This window comes from Aricia agestis, chromosome 19 (genome assembly GCF_905147365.1).
Source record: "Aricia agestis chromosome 19, ilAriAges1.1, whole genome shotgun sequence".
Lineage (NCBI taxonomy): Eukaryota > Metazoa > Arthropoda > Insecta > Lepidoptera > Lycaenidae > Aricia > Aricia agestis.
Genome location: NC_056424.1, coordinates 14,328,388 through 14,348,682, shown reverse-complemented (window position 1 = coordinate 14,348,682; position 20,295 = coordinate 14,328,388). Strand labels below are relative to the sequence as shown.

Here is a 20,295-nt window from a genome sequence, read left to right as displayed (position 1 = left end):
ATTAAAGAACTCAGATGAATGATGATAAACAATGTCAAAATATTGCTACGCTTTAGTTCTCCTACTTCTCCTTTTGTTTTTTTTAATTGATTGTGTTTTGCCAATGAGGCATTTTCTTAATTTTTCGACAACTATCGGTGATACCACGGTGATACCATCTTTGATGGGCCTCAAAATACTAGGGGAAAAGAATGTAAAACTTGATGTACATTTAAATTTGAAAAAGACGCAATAATATTCCAATGAATGGAACTCATTTTAAATGAAAAATTATCGTCATTCACACCAAATATCACAGGAGTTTCAAATTTTGATTTTTACAATACCTTTCCTGCACTTGTGAACGATTATCGAATATATATTTTAATGGCTAATATTTTACCCATTTTTATCAAAAACCCAATTAACACGATTTGGGGAAAAAATAAAAACTATGGACACTTCACACCACGTCCATAGATATTATTATTATTATTATTATATGGTTTTTATTATTTTTTTCCCCAAATCGTGTATGTGCAGTATTGGTATCATCAATAATAAAAAGTAAAAGAAGTGTCAAAGTGACTTGCCCGCCCATTGAGGTACTATCATTGTGGTACATTTTCATGTAAAAATGTTGCCAAGATGAGAACATTTTTAGTTTATCGTGTCAAAAAGTAGGGAGATCTCATGTAGAGCCAAGTTTCTAACCTAACATACTCAGTCCTAAATCTAAAAACCTTAATTTTACACTAAAGCCCGGCAAAATATTTGATATTAGTTGCGACTTACGGTATATTCAGTTCAAAGCCCTGACGAATAACAAAATGGCCAAGCCACCGATTTTGTCTAATGTGTAGAGTTTTTAGATTCTTCTCGTGCGGCTGACACATTATATTATTATCAAATATTTTGCCGGGCTTTAGTGTAAAATTAAGGTTTTTAGATTTAGGACTGAGTATGTAAGGTTAGAAACTTGGCTCTACGTGACATCTCACTACTTTTTGACACGACAAACTGTAAATGTTCTCATCTTGGCAACATTTTTACATGAAAATGCTTTTGGTGGGATTTCATTTCTTTTTGTAAGCTGCCTCTCAATCAATTCAGCAAATGAATTGTCAAAACTGTCAAACTGACAAAATATGTAAAGTTATTTACATTATAAATTACTTACGGAGGTTGAGGAGGGAGTTTCAAGGAACATAGTAATCCCGTGCCCCCAAGATCAGATAAACTTTTAACATTAACATGCGTACCACTACAGTACTAAGTAGCAAATAATTGTCTCGAAGGACTATTAGGGCGACGCCTTGATAATTTGGCTGTAGCGATATTGATTTTTCTCAGCAATGACAAAAGCTAACAAATTAAAGTTCATTGTCAGTATTCATCATGTCTTTGTCTTTGAATTACCCATATCATAACACGATTGGTCAACTTTTATAACACAGAACTAGATGTCCCGCGCGGCTTCGCCCGCGTAAATTAGGAATTTTACGGAAACCGTACATTTTCCCATAAAAAATAGCTTATGTCGCTACTCCCTTCACTTGGTCTCTATATCTGTGCCAAATATTGCCATAAAAATTGCTCCAGTAGTTCGTAATTTCTAATATTTTCCGGTTTTTCCCACATTTTCCAGAGTTTCTTCGGTTATATTAGTCTTAGCGTAATAATATATAGCTTATAGTCTTACTCGATAAATGAGCTATCTAACACAGAAATTAGTTTTTAAATCGGACCTGAAGTTCCTGAGACTAACGCGTTCAAGCAAATATACTCTTCTGGTTTATAATATTAGGTAGGTATAGATTTTTTTTAATTATCGCTTGACAAACTCGAATCTCGATCTAAAAGACTATTGAAAGTACCAATAACAGGGTCATTATAGGCTCATAATAGTCATAACCATGGGACGATGCATAGTATAATAATATGGTAGTGATGATGATGATGATGATGATGAATATAATTTGCATAGTAGCATATGCTTTCCGTTCTTAAAACAACGCCGAAACTCCCAAATTGGTATCTATAAAGAACCAGCAGTTCTCTTAGCACCTTCCGAACCACGGTATACCAGGTATACCTCGGTGCAAAATCTTACTTGTTGGTAGCATATTATGCTAAGAATACTTCTCACGAAACCGAAGTCACCACATGTTTCCTTATAAATTTTGAGGAGTTCCCTCGATTACTTATGGATCCTTCATCAGATCACCCCTTGTGTGAATGTAATACCAAATTGAGATGATACCCTATATATCAAAAGAAAAATTTTGAAAATCGGTTAACAAACGGCGGAGTAATCGTTGAACATAAGAAAACGAACAACACCTCCCCCATTTTGAAAGTTGGTTAAAATTGTTGCCTATGTGTTATTCTGATGTATAAGCTATATTGTTCTAAAGTTTCATTAAAATCCGTTCAGTGGTTTTTGCGTGAAAGAGTAACAAACATCCAAACAAACTTTCGCCTTTATAATATTAGTAGGACTAGTAGGAAGTAGGATAAGTAGAATAAACTTTCACCTTATTTTTAAGTTTCCGTACCCAAGGGACTGAGACTTCGATGTCTGTCCGCTGTCCGTCTGTCCGTCTATCTGTCTCTAGGATGTATCTCAAGAACGGTAGAAGCTAGAGAGTTGAAATTTTCATCGATTATGTACTTCTGTTGACTGTTGCCGCTATAGCAATAAATACTAAAAACAAAATAAATTTAATATTTCGGCGGGGCTCTCATACAACAAACGTGATTTTTTTGCTATTTTTTCCTTTTGATTTGAACAGTGTCATATAGTTGTTAATACATTCTAATCAACAAGAGATGTCACTGTTGGGCACCTACATCGCGCTATCGATGACGCGAAGATGTTTGGTATAGCCGTTTAACTTTAATAATAATGTTTTAGTTTTTTACTAACCGTAAACGGATATTATTTAAAAAAATATATTTTAAGACCTACTAATTATCCTAAAATTCCTAATCAATCTGTTTTTTTTTTTTTATTATAAAATTGTGGCCGTCTATGGACTGTTCGTCCATATCCTTTTTTTGTTATTTTATTATTTAGATTTTTCGCACCAAGGATAATTGAAATAATATTATGAATTTTAATTAATTGTGGTCCATCACGCCATGGACACTTTTTTTTTTTTAATTGTAATATATATATACTTAGTAGAATAGACTATAATATATTATACATATAATAAATAAATATATATTTATTGTTTTATAAATTACATAATAATAATATTAATGTTTTGAACGATGAGGTCCCAGTCGGTGTGGCGGCCAGTAGGTCCGATATTTTCCGATTTCCTTAGATTTTATGCTGCTCCACCCTTTGTCTTTAGATGTTGTGACATTGGCTTGGTGGAGAGGGGTCACTCAAGCTGGGTGGAGTTTCTAGGGTGTTAAAGAGATATCGTTCTGTGTCGAATCTACCCGCCATGTGGCTTAGGCACTCAATACGCAATCAATCTGTTTGAAGCTTAAGTAAACTTGAAATAGATTGATAGTTAAGTAACTAATTATTATTATTATTATTATTATAATTAATAAAATAATATTTGCAAAGAAATGCTAAGACTACGACTACTCTTTGAACTTACGTACTTACCTACCCAAAGGGTAAAAACAGGACCCTATTACTGAGACTTCGTTGTCTTTCCGTCTGTCCATCTGTCTGTCTGTCTGTCTGTCTGTCTGTCTGTCTGTCTGTCTGTCTGTCTGTCTCCAGGCTGTAACTCAAGTACGGTAGTAGCTAGAGAGTTGAAATTTTCACAGATTATGTATATGTGTTGCCACTGTAACAACAAATACTAAAAACAAAATAAAATTAATATTTAAGGGGGGCTCACAACAAACGTGATTTTTTTGGCCTTTTTTGCTCTATATCAATAATGGCAACAGGTAGGTACTTGATTTTTTCTCGAAGTCCTTAGTTATATGTCTTCTTTAATATTTAATAATAATATTAAAATAAAATAAAAAATTAAGGGGAGCTCCCATACAAAAAACACAAATTTTTGCCTAATTTTGCTCTATAATGGTACGGATACAGGTTAAGTTGGGTTTGATAATTTTTTTGTTGTTTCAGTACTAATATTATGCTACATACCAAATTTCAGCTTTCTAAGACTTCAGGAAGTACCCTAACAGTTTTGATGATCGGTGAGTCAGTGACCAAATTGTGGGTTTTTGGACACCTATAAAATCTAAAGTATAATAGCTACGATATTCAAACTTTGCGCATTTAATAACTATACCCATGTCATTATATCTTAAAAATTTCAACTGTCTGGCATTATTCAAACCAAAGTTACAAGGGTTCGAAAATACGACGAAAAGTTTCGAGAAAAGGTAGGTAGTGCCCTTGCGCGTTTCGCTTGGCTCATCTTGGCGGGGGCACTCCCGTGCCCCCAGAAACCATAAAAATGGTCAAAGAATACCTCAAACACGTGGATTTAACATTAAATATGTAAGTTTTGAACAACGTTTTTTGGGCTTTTCAATCGGTATTTTTGTAAGCTAAAAAGATAATTTATAAGTTTATTAATCCCTTATTCGTGCTATAATATAAGGCATTAGTGCTAAAAATGTCACATCAATTAATAATTTGGCTATAAAAATTGCATAGCTTTTTACGTGTGTTTACGAATTCTCATCACTTGAACTATAGTTAATCGATATCATGAACTAATTGACTTTCTTTCCTATATCATAATGTTGACTAAAAACCTTTATTAACACTTTTATTACATGAAATATGCCGACCGACTACTTTGTTATGTCCTAGTAAGTAGGACATAATATTACACGCTTTTGACGCTTATACACCGATATAAGGCTCTCTCCAGTCTAGAGATGGGCACGTACCTGGGTATTTACCCATCTACCCGGTATTTACCCTCACGTACCCGGTAAATACCCGTATCTACCCAAAAGGGCGGGTAGATAAAATTCAATACTTAAGTCACAACCACCTCAAGAACGGTAATAGCTAGAGAGTTGAAATTTTCACAGATTGTGTATATCCGTTGCCACTATAAAAACAAATACTAAAAGCAAAATAAAATTAATATTTAAGGGGGGCTCCCATACAATGGACGTGTTTTTTTTGGCCTTTTCTGCTATCTTATCAATAATAGCAAAATGTAGGTACTTGAATTTTTACACAGTCTTTAGATGGATGTTAACTTTAATATTTAATAATAATATTAATATAAAATAAAAAAATTAAGAGGGGCTACCATACAAAAAACACAAATTTTGTCCTAATTTTTCTCTATAATGGTACGGAACCCTTCGTGCGCGAGTCCGACTCGCACTTGGCCGATTTTTTTTATTTAAATTCTATTATTTTATTAATAATTTAAAATATTTGAAAAACCTTTAAAATATTTAAAAAATATATTAGAAAAAATATTAGAAGACCCTTGAAAATTACTTTTAAAATAGACAATGTATAAGTACCTGGTTAAAGAAATTATATAAAAAATATGTAGGTATAATTTTTTATTATTTATACATTTATCACGTCCTATCTTATATAAAATCTGATTTGCTTTGATTTGCTTCTGATTTTTTTAAGTTCTCATTCTGCTAGCGATCTGACTTCTAGACATTGAACTAGTCGTTTTGAATTTCTTCTTTGTATGGCACGCATCCATTGATGCGTCTATATAATTACTATTTATCTTTATTTACAGAAGATTTTGTGGGGCTCGTCTTTTTAATCTTTTGAATGTTTGGTTTGGTAGAGTTTTTATCAATTTTTTTGCCAATATATTGGGATGTCATTTTATCCTTTTACAATAGTTTTGAAGGGAGTTTTTATTCGTAACATAATATGGGGCTCCAGTTATTGAACGCAGGGTTTTAGATTGGAATCGTTGTAGAATTTCTGTGTTTGATGTGGAGGTTGTGCCCCACAACTGCATCCCATAGGTCCAGATGGGTTTGAGTATGCTTTTATACAAAATAAGTTTATTTTATCAGCCAGTAAAGCTTTCGTAGCTGCTTGTCTAAAGCCTTTCTTTTGTTCCATATATGTGTTCTCCATGTTAATCGCCTGTCGAGATAAATTTCTAGGTATCTAACATCGTTTGACTGTGGTATTTTTATCCGATTAAGTTCTACTTCTGGACATGTTTCGTGTCTTAATGTGAAAGTTACATGGACAGATTTATTCACGTTGGCTTTTATCCTCCAATCTTTTAACCACTATGATATTTCGTTTAAGGTTCTTTGCAATTTTGCCGATGCTCCATGGGCTGTTTGGTCTACTGCGAGGATTGCTGTGTCATCTGCGTATGTATATGTCAGAGCTTCATCAGTACTTGGAAGGTCTAATGTGTTTAGAAGGTAGAGATAAGGGCCCAATATACTGCCTTGCGGCACTCCTGCTTCGATTTCATGGAGACATGTGACACTATCTCCGTACTCAACATAGAAATATCTATTGCTGAGGTACGCGTTTATAAAGAGGTAGAAGTTTAAGGGTGCTTTTTACGAACTTTATACAACAGTCCAAGATGCCATAATCGATCAAAGGCCTGTGATATGTCCAGAAAAATAGTAAGATTTGCTTTCAAAAGCTTTTTGAATTTCTTCTACCAGTCTGTGTACCTGCTCCACGGTCTCATGCGCTTGGCGAAAACCGAATTGGTGATTGGGTAACAGTTTACTCGCTCTGATTTCTGGCATCATGCGTTTCAGGAAGAGTATTTCTAAAACCTTGGAGGGCACTGGCAGAAGACTTATAGGCCGGTGAGATTTTTCATCCTATGGATCTTTTTCGGGTTTGGGGATTAATATTATAATCTCTACTTTACATTGCGTGGGGACAATTTTTTTTTAAATACACGCGGATTTGTGTGAGATATTTGATTCTACTTTCTGGTAGCTCTTTTAGTATTTTTGGTAAAATGTTTACGCCAATTTACATGCTGGGGAAGATTGTTAAAGTGGTTCCCTTAAACGAGGATATACCATTGGTGACTTTTTTGTGGTGAACGCGCTGACTTGTGTTTTGGTGCGGTTAAATTAGACTGAGTTACGTCTACTCCATTCCACCCCGAGAAATATGCGAGAAGTCACATTATCTGTACTATCATCTGCATAGAAATGAATGCCGTTGGTCTGTAACATGTCATTGATATGCTGTATGAATAGGGTAGGCGATAGCACACAGCCCTGAGGGATACCAGCGTCAACAGATAGAGTATCAGAGCATTCACCATCAACTACGACTGCTAAGAAACTTGTGACCCTCTTGCATTATTTCTTGGATGTATGGAATCTTGGATAATAGTGAAATTGTATATATCCAAACTGACAGCTAATACCCATAGTTTCAATCGCCTGAGCCAACGATGAGTTAGGTACGCCAAGAGAGCCGAGCCGAGCCTTAGTAATCCCTGAGCGTCCAAGTGTCGAAGGGGCTGGCTATTGATGATGGACTCCATCATCTTCGAGAAGGTTATAGCGATTGATCTGCTGTTGGAAGAATTGGAACGGTCACAGTTTTTAAGTATCGGGTTCTCAAAAAGCTGTCTTTCAAGAAGCCAAAACTATGTGAGTAGGATAGTTGAGCCAAAAAAGACGCGTAAAGACCGGAGCCAACTCTGGAGCACTCACTGGAGCTACTTGCACTGAGCGCTGATAAAACCGAATATCCGACATGACGCTCATACTTCGTTACCATAACCAACCATACCGGTTGGCGGTTTCCGCCCTCATCATAAAGGGTCGAGTTGGACGACATGAGGACATGTCATAAGATCGGCATTCTCTTTTGCGTTTTGAAGGAAACACAGTGCAAGCGCTGTTTCAAGCCGGTTATTTCGGAGTCGACCCATTCGTACCGAAGAATTGCTCTCCCACGGTTAAAAGGGAAATTTTTTCTTTTAAGTAACGCACAGGCCAAGAACTTTTTATATTTGATCATTAGTTGCGTTTATACAAAAACAGTACTCATTTACATAATACATTAATTTGCATGTACATAATATATAGGTGTCAAAACTGTAAAGGTGCCTCTTCACAATTGACCATACTGGCCCACTACTAGCCATCGCCATTGTGTAAACGGAGTAATGGTGTATGATGGCGGAGGATTTTCAGGCGTGGCGGGCATTGGCGTGGCCTGCAGTGGGTCATCGTGACATTGTGTACTGGTTATATAAGAGACAAGATTTTGCACACGTGTTCCTCTAATAAAGTAGGCATCCACTATAATTGTATTTCACAAAATTCTTACCTCAAAGAGGTTTTATACCTTGAGGTTGTAATAGTATAGGCTCAAGGTTAGTTAGTGGAACCTTATAATTTCTTAGACACAATTACACAACAATATTTCGTATTAAGTGCCTACAATTACTAACAAATATTGAATTACGAGAACCTATGTATTTTAGAATTTTTCAAAGTTTAGCCTACAGGAGGGATGAATGTTTTGAAATTTCGCACGCGTGTTTCCCTTAACGATGAAGGCGTCCACTAAGACGATTTACTCAATTCCCAAAACTTTATCACCATTAAAAGGCAGTATACTTTAAAGAATATTAATATCACACATACAAAACCAAAATTTAGGAAAAAAGTTCAAAACACAGCGTTACTCTTTGACATGCGGCCGGAATTCATGAAAAACATGGTTTTGTATTGCAAACATACATTAGTTTAAGACTTAAAGGGGCTTATTCGAACAGTTACGGGCTAGTGACCAAATTTGCATTATTTAATGGAGGTTTTACTAAGGATTTACAAAAAAAAAAATATGTGAAAACGTACGCTGAATTATAAATACCCACCATTTTTGGGTATTTACCCAATCTACCCGGTAAATACCCAATCTACCCGGTAAATACCCAGGTGGGTACATTGGGTATTTACCCATCGCCCATCTCTACTCCAGTCTATAGTACCTCAATGGTGTCATATTATGTCAGTGTCTTCCTAAGCTGCTGGCCTAAGCCGCGATTTAATAATATGTTCTTTGTTAAATTGAAACTAGAGAGACCATTGAGGTACTATAGACTGGAGAGAGCCTTATATCGGTGTATAAGCGTCAAAAGCGTGTAATGTTATGTCCTACTTAGTAGGACATAACAAAGGGGTCGGTCTGCATATTTCATGTAATAAAAGTGTTAATAAAGATTTTTAGTGAACATTTAATGCTAGATATTGTTGAGTTCTGTGGTTCCGCTAAATAATAAACCATAAGAATGGTCAAAGAATGCCTCAAACACGTGGATTTAATTTTATTTATTTTGGACAACGTTTTTTGCGCCTTTCAATTGGTATTTTTATAAGCTAAAAAGATAATTTATAAGTTTATTAATTCCTTATTCGTGCTATATAAGGCATTAGTGCTAAAAATGTCAAATCAATTAATAATTTGGATATAAAAATTGCATAGCTTTTTACGTGTTTACGGATTCTCATCACTTGAACTATAGTTAATCGATATCATGAACCAATTGACTTTCTTTCCTGTATCATAATGTGCTTCGAAATAATCGACAAATAGAATTATTCAAGAAAATAAACGCACACTACTTGTATGAAAAAAGCACAAAATGGCCACGCGATGACGGGCTAAGACTACATCTATACTATAATACTTTATCTATGAGAGAGACGAAGCAAAAAACAAGAAGGAAATAGTAAATATGAAAATGTATAGTTATGTACCATCGAGGAAGTTGATTCCTATGCAATTGACAGACCAACGTTATTTGGTCGAATATGTCAATTCAATGTTAATTGTGATCTGTCAGCTGGGTTTGACGTAACGCAACCAAACTACTTAGGTCCCCGATTTGCATAGGAATCAACTTCTCTGATAGTACATACAGTTTTATGTTAATTTTATATCCTAAGATCCGACTATAAAATCCTGCATGAATCGTTTTTTTTCGATCAAATATAATATTTTAAAATAATCTTTAGAACGTATAGAATGGATTAATGTTGGGTTGCCTTGTTAAAAGTAGCCGCAAGTACCTCTAATTGAGCAAAATACAAACTTGCGTGTATTCAATAGAAAAGTAAGAACGTAAGAAGGAATGACATTGAGGAATGACAGGACACTTCACACTACGCATAAAAATAAAAACGCCTGTTAAATAAAAATAGCAATCTTGCGGGTTCTCGACGTCCTCAAATTCTGCCAGGCATAATAATTATAGGCCTGAACATTTGTCGATTTTGCAGACTAACAATACTGTAATAATTGCGTCCACTACTTTGCGAGACCTCTATGACTTCAGGCGGCGACTGCACGCGCACGGCGCAGCACACCGGGGGACAAAAAAGTGGAATGGTTTGCGTTCCGTCATGCGTGTGACGATGAGAGCGGTTAACGGTTATGGTTCACGAGCCTCGCGGCTCGCAGCTTAAAAATTGCGTTTCAAGTGGTACATGAATATTTCACTCGGCGGCGCTTAACTTTGAACAAGTTTTTATTAGCAAACTTGGTCCGGTAGGCGTTCGACGAATGAAAAACTAGGAGATGCGTCGGTGAAGTTTTTTAATCAGCGGCCACTTTTGTTTCATTTTATGTTCAGCGGGGATTACCTGGGCCAGTCCCGTTCCCTCGGCGCGGCTGCGGCGGGCGGGCGCGGGGTGTGGCGGGGCGAGGGGGGGTGTTTGCCTCAATCACGGCCCGTATTTGCGCGCGGGCCGCCGGTCGCCGCCGTCCGCTAATGCCGCATCTAATTTTCGTCCCCGGCTGTTCCTCTTCGGACCATGTTTCGACAGAGAGCGAGATACTGATTTGACATTATGGCCTAGTATAATTTGTCTGTACTTTCCTGTGACATATCACTCATGAGCACCCATCATGAAAGTGTGTCAAATCAAGTGAAAAAATTATCAATAACGCATTACGCAAGTCTACCTTCGTTACAGCGTTGTAGCGCGGATTTTAGCGGAAAGCGTATGTAAATTGCCCACAATATAGAACTTAAGAATATAATAATATTATATCCTTTCACGAGATTTAAAGTGTCTACATAGTTAATATTAAATTTTGTCGATTCCACGGTTAAAAACTAGGCCTTTACATCCGTTGTGGATGATTTATACAGTATTTTTCAGAGCGAAGTAACCACTCCTCAAATACTGTAGTGCCTGGGACAAGATTTTTAAACGTCCGTATGGTTGCCCAAGCGTATACGACATTCTCGCATCATAGTCGGCCTAGTTAGAGGAAAGAACTAGTCAGTACGTCTGGGACCAAGTATGTGCGGGTTTCCTCACGATGTTTTCCTTCACCGTACGAGCATCCGTATTATGTACTTGAGATCAGAAAATGTCTCATAGGTACACGCCTCTACCCGGGTTCGAATCTGCACCCTCTAGGAGTGCGAACTGAGTAAATAAAATAAAATAAAAAATGTTTTATTTCTGAGTAAATTTGTATCAAATTTTTTCAGAATGGTCTACCTGATGCCTACCAGGTCTACCTGTCCAATCACGCAAGTTCCACGTGCATTGGAACGGAGCGAGGGGAAGGCGGGACGGAGGCGCGGATCGCGGGACGCGGGGGCGCCCGCGCAACACCGGCCGGCGACCGGCACTCTTCGAGAACAATGGCTACTGTCGACACCCATGTCGCGTCTAATAATTAATATTGTACAAGTCTTGGTTCTTTAATACACCAGTTTATTTGTTACAGTCCACTTTTATTCGAGACCCTTAACAGTGGTCCTTCGAGCCGGATGAATCAAGATTTACGCGATTAAAGGAGCAGAATATCGAAGCAGTCATTCAAGAAACGTGCCTAAAATATTGCAACACGAAGGAACGCACAATGCTATCTGGAGATCACAATATCAAGCAGGATTAAGGATTATTGTGGTAAAAACGGCCGGAGTTGTGAGTTTGTTCCAATTATTACGACCAATTTGCTATAATAACTTCTTTGTAGAAATATTTTTCTACCGCCATTCCGCCATTTTTTTTTTCTCGATTACGATTACTTACTTATTTCAGTAAAATATCCCTAAAATACGTCTAATCCATTAGTATTTTACATTATTAGCGTCATTATAACAATTAAATACTATATTAATCAACAGATTGTTGAATTAGCAACAAATACTTTGATTTTCAATCAAAGGTCAAAGGTCAATGATCGTTCGCAGTTAAACCATACCATTTTTCTCCTCTATTAGGTATTGTTTTTATATTGTTTCAATATATAACGATCGTATTTAACGATTCATTACTGTTTATTTCGTTAAAATGACTGAAGAGTCTGTGGAGAAGTTGCGTAAACTTAAAAAAATTAGGGCTTCTATGAAAACTAAACTTACGCAGTTTGAAGCGTTTTTAGACATTTGTAGGTCTTATGAAAACCTTAGCGAGGTACATTCCGCTGAGCTACAGGCTCGCCTGTCTAGGATACAAAATCTAATCCATGACTTTGATACTTTACAGACTGAAATCGAAGTGTTGGTCGATTCTCCAGACTTACAATATGAAGAACGTAAAATGTTTGAAGATCTATATTACAAACTTATATCTTCAGCACAGAACATAATATCAACGAGCTCTGACAAAAAGGGTGTTCGTAAACAACGTTCAGGTTCGATGTACAGCTGTGACGAGGCAATTGATACAGGTGGGACTTGTCAACATAATAAATTCAATTTACCTAAAATTAATATTCCAAAATTCAGTGGTAACTATCAACACTGGCTTGAGTTCAAAGAAACATTTTTGTCAATGATACATAATAATTCAGATATTGATAAAATTAGTAAGTTTCACTATCTCCGAGCGTCCTTACATGGAAGTGCGGCTGATATAATTAGGAATATAGATTTCACACAGGATAATTATGTTATAGCATGGGATCTATTGTGCGAGAGATATCATAACCCAAAGCTTCTTGTAAACAATCATGTGCAAGCGTTATTTAATATTAGCCCTATTTCTAAAGAATGTAGTACATCACTACGTAATCTAATTGATACCACTAATAAAAATATTCGAGCATTAAATTCATTAGAACAGCCTACTATGTACTGGGACACACTAATTATACATATGATGTCTTCTAAGTTAGATTCCACAACAGCCCGTCATTGGGAAGAAAAACGCAATATGTTATCAGATCTTCCAACATTGTCACAGTTTACTTTATTTATAAGCAATAGGGCTGACCTGTTGGAGACTTTGGAAGATAATAAAGTTAGGAATTCTAGATCAGATATAAATAAATCTAAAAGTTTTATAACGGTTTCTAATGACAAACATACTGCACCAACATACCAGAATAAGTGCATATATTGTAAAGGTGAACATTTTTTATTTTCTTGTGATAAATTTAGAAACTTAACAGTTGAAGATCGTATTCTTAAAGTACAGGAGTTTAATTTATGTGCTAATTGTTTAAGACCAGGCCATTTTCCTTCAAAATGTCGCCTGTCTCATTGTCGTTATTGTAAATTAAAACATAATACACTCCTTCATTTAGAAAACAAATCAAATACTTCAGTTTCTCCTATTGTTGAAAATGTAACTTTACAATCTAATACAATCAATTACCCCCAAAACCATGACAATCCTTTTTCAAACAATAGTATGCAGTACACTACCCCGTCCAATGTATTTCTGTCCACAGCGTTGGTGAAGGTCTATGATAGCCGTGGTGGCCACCAATTGGCAAGGATTCTACTTGACAATGGCAGCACTGCTAATTTCATCACGCAGAGCCTGTGCAGCAAGCTGGGTCTATCCAGAGGAGATACGTTTTCTAGAGTATCAGGTATCAGCAATCAAGCCTGCAATAGTACACAATCTTGCAAAGTAACTATGGAATCGTTGTATTGTAACTATCAGGTCGATTTAGATTGTCTAATATTACCTACAATTACAAAATCATTGCCATCTAAGTTAGTTGACGTCAGCCATATATCAATTCCAACCGGCGTACAACTAGCTGATCCTAATTACAATGTTCCATCAGCGATAGACATATTAGTCGGCGCTGAAGTATTTTGGAACGTTCTATGCACTAATTCTATTAACCTAGGTAAAAAACAACCTAAGCTTTACGAAACCAAGCTGGGTTGGCTAGTGTCAGGCTACATAGCAACACAATCTAATAATAAATCTATACAGCATCAATGTAATTTTATTAGCGACGAACAGTTAACACGTTTTTGGGAGCTAGATAATATTCCAGCTAAATATTCTTTTACAAGCGAAGAGCGTGCTTGCGAAGAACATTTTCGTTTGAATACATATAGGAAGTCCAATGGTCAGTTTGTAGTAAAAATGCCTTTCAAACGCAAACCTTGTGAATTAGGTGACTCGTACATATTAGCTAAAACTAGATTTTTTTCCCTAGAACGTCGCTTTCAAAAGAACTCAAATTACAAACAAATTTATTTAGATTTCTTAAAAGAATATGAAGACTTAGGTCATATGTCAGTAAGTACTAAATCTAATATTAATTCTCAAAGTTCAATAAACTATTATTTGCCGCATCACGGTGTAGTTAAAGAGTCGAGCACAACTACTAAGTTGCGAGTTGTTTTTGATGCCTCTGCTAAAACAACATCAGGTCTATCTCTAAATGACTTACAAATGGTTGGACCTACAGTCCAAGATGATTTGTTGTCAATTTTAATTCGTTTTCGTCAACACAAATATGTAATTTCTGGAGACATAGAGAAAATGTATCGCTGTATTGAATTAGATTCATCACAAAGACATTTACAACAAATAATATGTCGCTCTTCACCTTCTGAACCTATTAAAGTATATACGCTAAATACTCTTACATATGGCATGGCTTCAAGTCCATATCTTGCTACAAAGTGTTTAACTAGTTTAGCCGATGATGTTAAAGATATTAACATTAAACACGCACTACAACACGATTTCTTTATAGATGACTACTTAGGAGGAGGGTCAAATAAAGAAAGCGTTATTAATTTATGTAAAGGTCTGATGTCAGTATTATCAGGAGCTAAATTTAATCTAAGAAAATTACAGTCTAACGACTCAGAAATTTTAAGTAAAATTAATAATGATGCAAGTTTGAATAAGAATAACAATATACAATTTTCTGATAATATTTCAACATCTAAAACTCTGGGTTTACACTGGTTGTGTGATTCGGATTCATTAACTTTCTCAATAAATATTGATATACCTAAAACTATTACAAAACGACAAATTCTGTCAGTAGTCAGTCAAATATTTGACCCACTAGGTCTATTAGGTCCTACAATAATTGAGGCAAAAATCATAATGCAAAAATTATGGACATGTAAGATTGGTTGGGATGATGATATTCCATCTGATATAAATCAGCTTTGGACAAATTTTTCTAAGAAATTAACCTATTTGAATAATATTGAAATACCACGATGGTTTTTACAATACCACAATGATAATATCGAGTTACATATATTCTCTGATGCATCGGAACTAGCATACGGAGCGTGTATCTATGCTCGTTCCACTAATTTAGATGGCTCTGTACATGTTCAATTAATAGCATCAAAAAATAAAGTAGCTCCTCTCAAGCCTACAACTATGCCGAGACTAGAACTGTGCGCGGCTCTCTTAGCCACAAGATTGTGTACTAAAGTATTAAATTCTATAACATTGCAGGCCGTTTGCAGATTCTGGTGCGACTCCACCATTGTTCTTGGTTGGCTAGCTACTCCTGCCAATAAATTGAAACCGTTTGTTCGCAATCGTATAAACGAAATTAATGAAATTACGACAGGCTGGATCTGGAGCTATGTACCTTCTCTGGATAACCCAGCAGACCTGGTTTCTCGCGGGGTGAAGGCTGACCAAATCAGCAATTTAAATAACTGGTGGTCCGGTCCGTCTTTTTTACTGAAATCTCCAGATTTATGGCCTAAAATGCCTAACATATCCAATAAATGTAAGCTTCCTGAAGTGATATGTCATGTTGCTCACGAATCAAAGAAACAAAGCAATTGTATTTCATCTCTTATTCATAAATATTCTAATTTTAATAGATTAATTCATACAATGGCTTATATCCAAAGATTTATTCATAATTGTAAAGATAAATGCAATAAAATATCTGGTGTTTTAACAACTACAGAAGTTCAAAATGCCCTAACAAGTTTATTAAAACAATCTCAATCAGAAATGTTTATTCAGGAATATGAAATTATAAAATTAAATAAGCCGCTTCCACATAATAGCAAACTTATATCTCTTTCACCTTTCATGGATTCAGAAGGAATTATTAGAGTAGGTGGCAGGCTTCAAAACTCGCCTTACCTTTATGATCAAAAACATCCAATAATATTATGCAGTAAGCACTATTTTACAAAACTATTATTTCGATCACAACATATTAAATTATTACATGCTGGTCCATTATCTTTATTATCTAACATTAGACAAACTTATTGGCCATTAGGGGGACGAAATTTAGCTAAGCATGTAGTTAAAACATGTGTGAAATGTTTCAGGTATAAATCTACTACTTGTCAACCTATTATGGGACAACTACCGCAGAATAGAACTATGTTAGAATTCCCATTCTTACATGTTTCTGTTGATTATGCTGGGCCAGTGATGATAGCCGATAAGAAAGGCCGCGGATGTAAATTAATCAAGTCCTACCTATGTATTTTTGTTTGCCAGGCCGTCAAGGCTGTTCATATAGAATTGGTTACAGAATTAAGCACAGAGGCGTATCTAGCGGCTCTTCACCGGTTTATGGCACGTCGTGGAAAACCACAATCTATAACATCGGATAATGGCACCAATTTTGTCGGAGCACGTAATGAAATTCAAACTCTATTTAGGGAGTCTAACATATCGTCTAAGCTTGCTGATGAAGGTATCCATTTTCTATTTTCTCCAGCCTATTCTCCACATTTTAATGGTATGGCAGAAGCTGCTGTTCGATCAACTAAATTTCATTTAAGACGTATTCTAAATTTAACTCACCTCACATATGAGGAAATGTCCACTTGTTTAGCCCAAATAGAAGCTATACTAAATTCCAGACCGTTAACCCCATTCTCATCAGATCCTTCAGATCTCTTAGCTCTAACTCCCTCTCATTTTCTAATTGGTCGTACTCTCACTACCGTGCCAAATCCACAGATATCCGAGGATATTAACATTAACCAGTTGCAACGCTTCCGTCGGGTGGAAATAATAAAACAACATTTCTGGCAAAGATATGCTAATGATTATATTTATTCACTTCAGCAGAAAACAAAGTGGCACCATAACAAGAGAGACTTGATGCCTAACACGCTTGTTCTTATCAAAGATAAAATGGCTCCTCCGCTACTCTGGAGCCTTGGACGAGTCGAGAAGGTGTTTCCTGGAGTTGATGGAGTCAATCGTGTAGCGCAAATAAAAACAGCAAAGGGCGTTATACGCAGAGCATGGAACAATATATGTGCTTTGCCTATGGAGGAGGATACTTTTGAAGCACACTTCAACCGGGGGAGCATGTCCAATCACGCAAGTTCCACGTGCATTGGAACGGAGCGAGGGGAAGGCGGGACGGAGGCGCGGATCGCGGGACGCGGGGGCGCCCGCGCAACACCGGCCGGCGACCGGCACTCTTCGAGAACAATGGCTACTGTCGACACCCATGTCGCGTCTAATAATTAATATTGTACAAGTCTTGGTTCTTTAATACACCAGTTTATTTGTTACAGTCCACTTTTATTCGAGACCCTTAACACTACCCATTAGGCCACGGACGGGTTCCACGGTTAAAGTGTAAGGAAGTCCCCTCTGGACATGTAGACGCGCTTTCGCATTTACAAAAAATCGATACCCTTCTTGTTGGGCTTTCCGTCATTGCGTTAATATTAATCAGTTGGAACGAATTTAATAATTTTTTGGGCCGGCAACTGTGTGTGGACACTAGGGCTGCGTCTGTCACAGGAGTCGGGCGGCACGCGCGGCGCTCGCGCTCTACATAATGGTGCGAGTATCACTTTGGGCCGGCAACTGTGTGTGGAGTGACACTAGGGCTGCGTCTGTCACAGGAGTCGGGCGGCACGCGCGGCGCTCGCGCTCTACATAATGGAGCGAGTATCACTTTGGGCCGGCAACTGTGTGTGGACACTAGGGCTGCGTCTGTCACAGGAGTCGGGCGGCACGCGCGGCGCTCGCGCTCTACATAATGGAGCGAGTATCACTTTGGGCCGGCAACTGTGTATGGATACTAGGGCTGCGTCTGTCACAGGAGTCGAGCGGCACGCGCGGCGCTCGCGCTCTACATAATGGTGCGAGTATCACTTTGGGCCGGCAGCTGTATGTGGACACTAGGGCTGCGTCTGTCACAGGAGTCGAGCGGCACGCGCGGCGCTCGCGCTCTACATAATGGTGCGAGTATCACTTTGGGCCGGCAACTGTGTGTGGACACTAGGGCTGCGTCTGTCACAGGAGTCGGGCGGCACGCGCGGCGCTCGCGCTCTACATAATGGAGCGAGTATCACTTTGGGCCGGCAACTGTGTATGGACACTAGGGCTGCGTCTGTCACAGGAGTCGAGCGGCACGCGCGGCGCTCGCGCTCTACATAATGGTGCGAGTATCACTTTGGGCCGGCAACTGTGTGTGGACACTAGGGCTGCGTCTGTCACAGGAGTCGGGCGGCACGCGCGGCGCTCGCGCTCTACATAATGGTGCGAGTATCACTTTGGGCCGGCAGCTGTGTGTGGACACTAGGGCTGCGTCTGTCACAGGAGTCGGGCGGCACGCGCGGCGCTCGCGCTCTACATAATGGAGCGAGTATCACTTTGGAAACTTTATTACAGACGTGTACCTGCTGCGTAGTCTGGGCGTAGGCTACATTCAATCGCTCCGAGTCAGACTTAAATTGGAAGGCTGATGTATCGAGAAACATTACTGCTACGTTATTGTAGTACTGCCTGATGGCAGTTTCCGCAGTTGGTAGTTGCGTATCAACATAATTTTATTAAGTTATGGTAAGATCTGTAACTTTACAGCACTATCGTAACAGTCAATCTAGACTCCTAACCTCATAGTGAAGGTGTTGATGATACCAACTGTAACGTAACTCCCAGTTTTCGCGTTACGGTCGATATCATAGGCACCTGATACCGGCTAGTAGGGACTAGGGACTGTCTGCTCCGGGCCTAGCCGCGCGGCGCCCGCGATCGGATTGGAGTGGTCCATAAATATTTGAGGACACGTGTGCGGCCGCTGCGGGTTTTTGCTCGCAGTTTGTCCTGCCCCCCCTTGCCCCGCTCAGCCCCGTGCTCCCGTCCGCTACGCGCCGCCAATATTTATCAACACTCGAGCGATCGTGATGTAGTTACAGCTGTCGGTATCGATGCTGCCTCCTCCACTATTCTAAATGGTTCCCGAATCATGATCACTATCACTCCTTTTTAAAAATGAACTCCACTATTTCAAATAACTTATAAGAGCGTTACTGCACTACAGGAAAATTTAATAACGCTTTATATTATTATGAACTTTTTCTATAAGTCCATTTATCATCATCATCAGGATTTATATTAATACGCGAGCGAAAAACTTTGGATTCCTTTTGACGAAAACTGTAGAAACGTAGGAGAATGAAATTTTGCACAGTTATAGTTTATAATGTTATGGTGAAGGAGTGCATCGAGCTAATATTATTTTGAAATTATGCTTTTATCATACATTTTTTTAACAAATAAAACATTAGACACACTACAATGTGCACACTACCATCTTTTTTAATGACAAGCATATACATAATATTATGAATTATACTCTTTTGTTTACGGTTGAAATCTGTTGTCAAAATGGATAGTTGTTTTTTTTATTAAATCTGAAATAGTCAATACTTTAAACGAGGAGCCAAAAGAAGAAAATAATTAAAAAGGTAAAATTTCGACCATTGGGCGATCTCTAGTACCTATTAGAAAATCGACGTATAGTGATTCAAAGGTTAAAGTGAAGGTTGCAGACGGGTCGGATACTTCAGTATCATATCGCGGCGATCTGTCAGCTCGACGCGGGCCATTTCATAATCTGGACGAGGAGGCATCAATCGGGAGTCAATCTGACGGCGCGGGGCAGGGCGGGGCGGGGCGGGGTGGGGGGACTTGTCACTGAATTTGTCACGCCGTGACGTAACACCCGTTGTCGGTATTGGCGGGAGTTGGAACTCCGTAGCACGCTGCGCGGAATACCAACACGCTCACGATTTGCAGGATGTGTGGTAGAATTTTAAATGTTAGATTCAATGTTTGCGTTATGTTTAACAATTGACTACATTGAATATATAATTTTTCCTCTTT

The 20,295-nt window shown here is 38.0% G+C and overlaps 2 protein-coding genes across 2 annotated transcripts; both read left to right on the top strand.

Annotated features, from left to right (window-relative positions):
- Positions 1-12,246: 12,246 nt before the first annotated feature.
- Positions 12,247-16,540, top strand: LOC121736771. The gene is made up of 3 exons (XM_042128154.1): positions 12,247-12,625; positions 13,484-14,137; positions 16,479-16,540. The coding sequence occupies exons 1-3, from the start codon at positions 12,247-12,249 to the stop codon at positions 16,538-16,540; spliced, it is 1,095 nt and encodes a 364-aa protein (XP_041984088.1).
- A 359-nt stretch (positions 16,541-16,899) lies between these two features.
- LOC121736770 lies at positions 16,900-17,643 on the top strand. The gene has a single exon (XM_042128153.1). The coding sequence runs from the start codon at positions 16,900-16,902 to the stop codon at positions 17,641-17,643; it is 744 nt and encodes a 247-aa protein (XP_041984087.1).
- Positions 17,644-20,295: the final 2,652 nt, after the last annotated feature.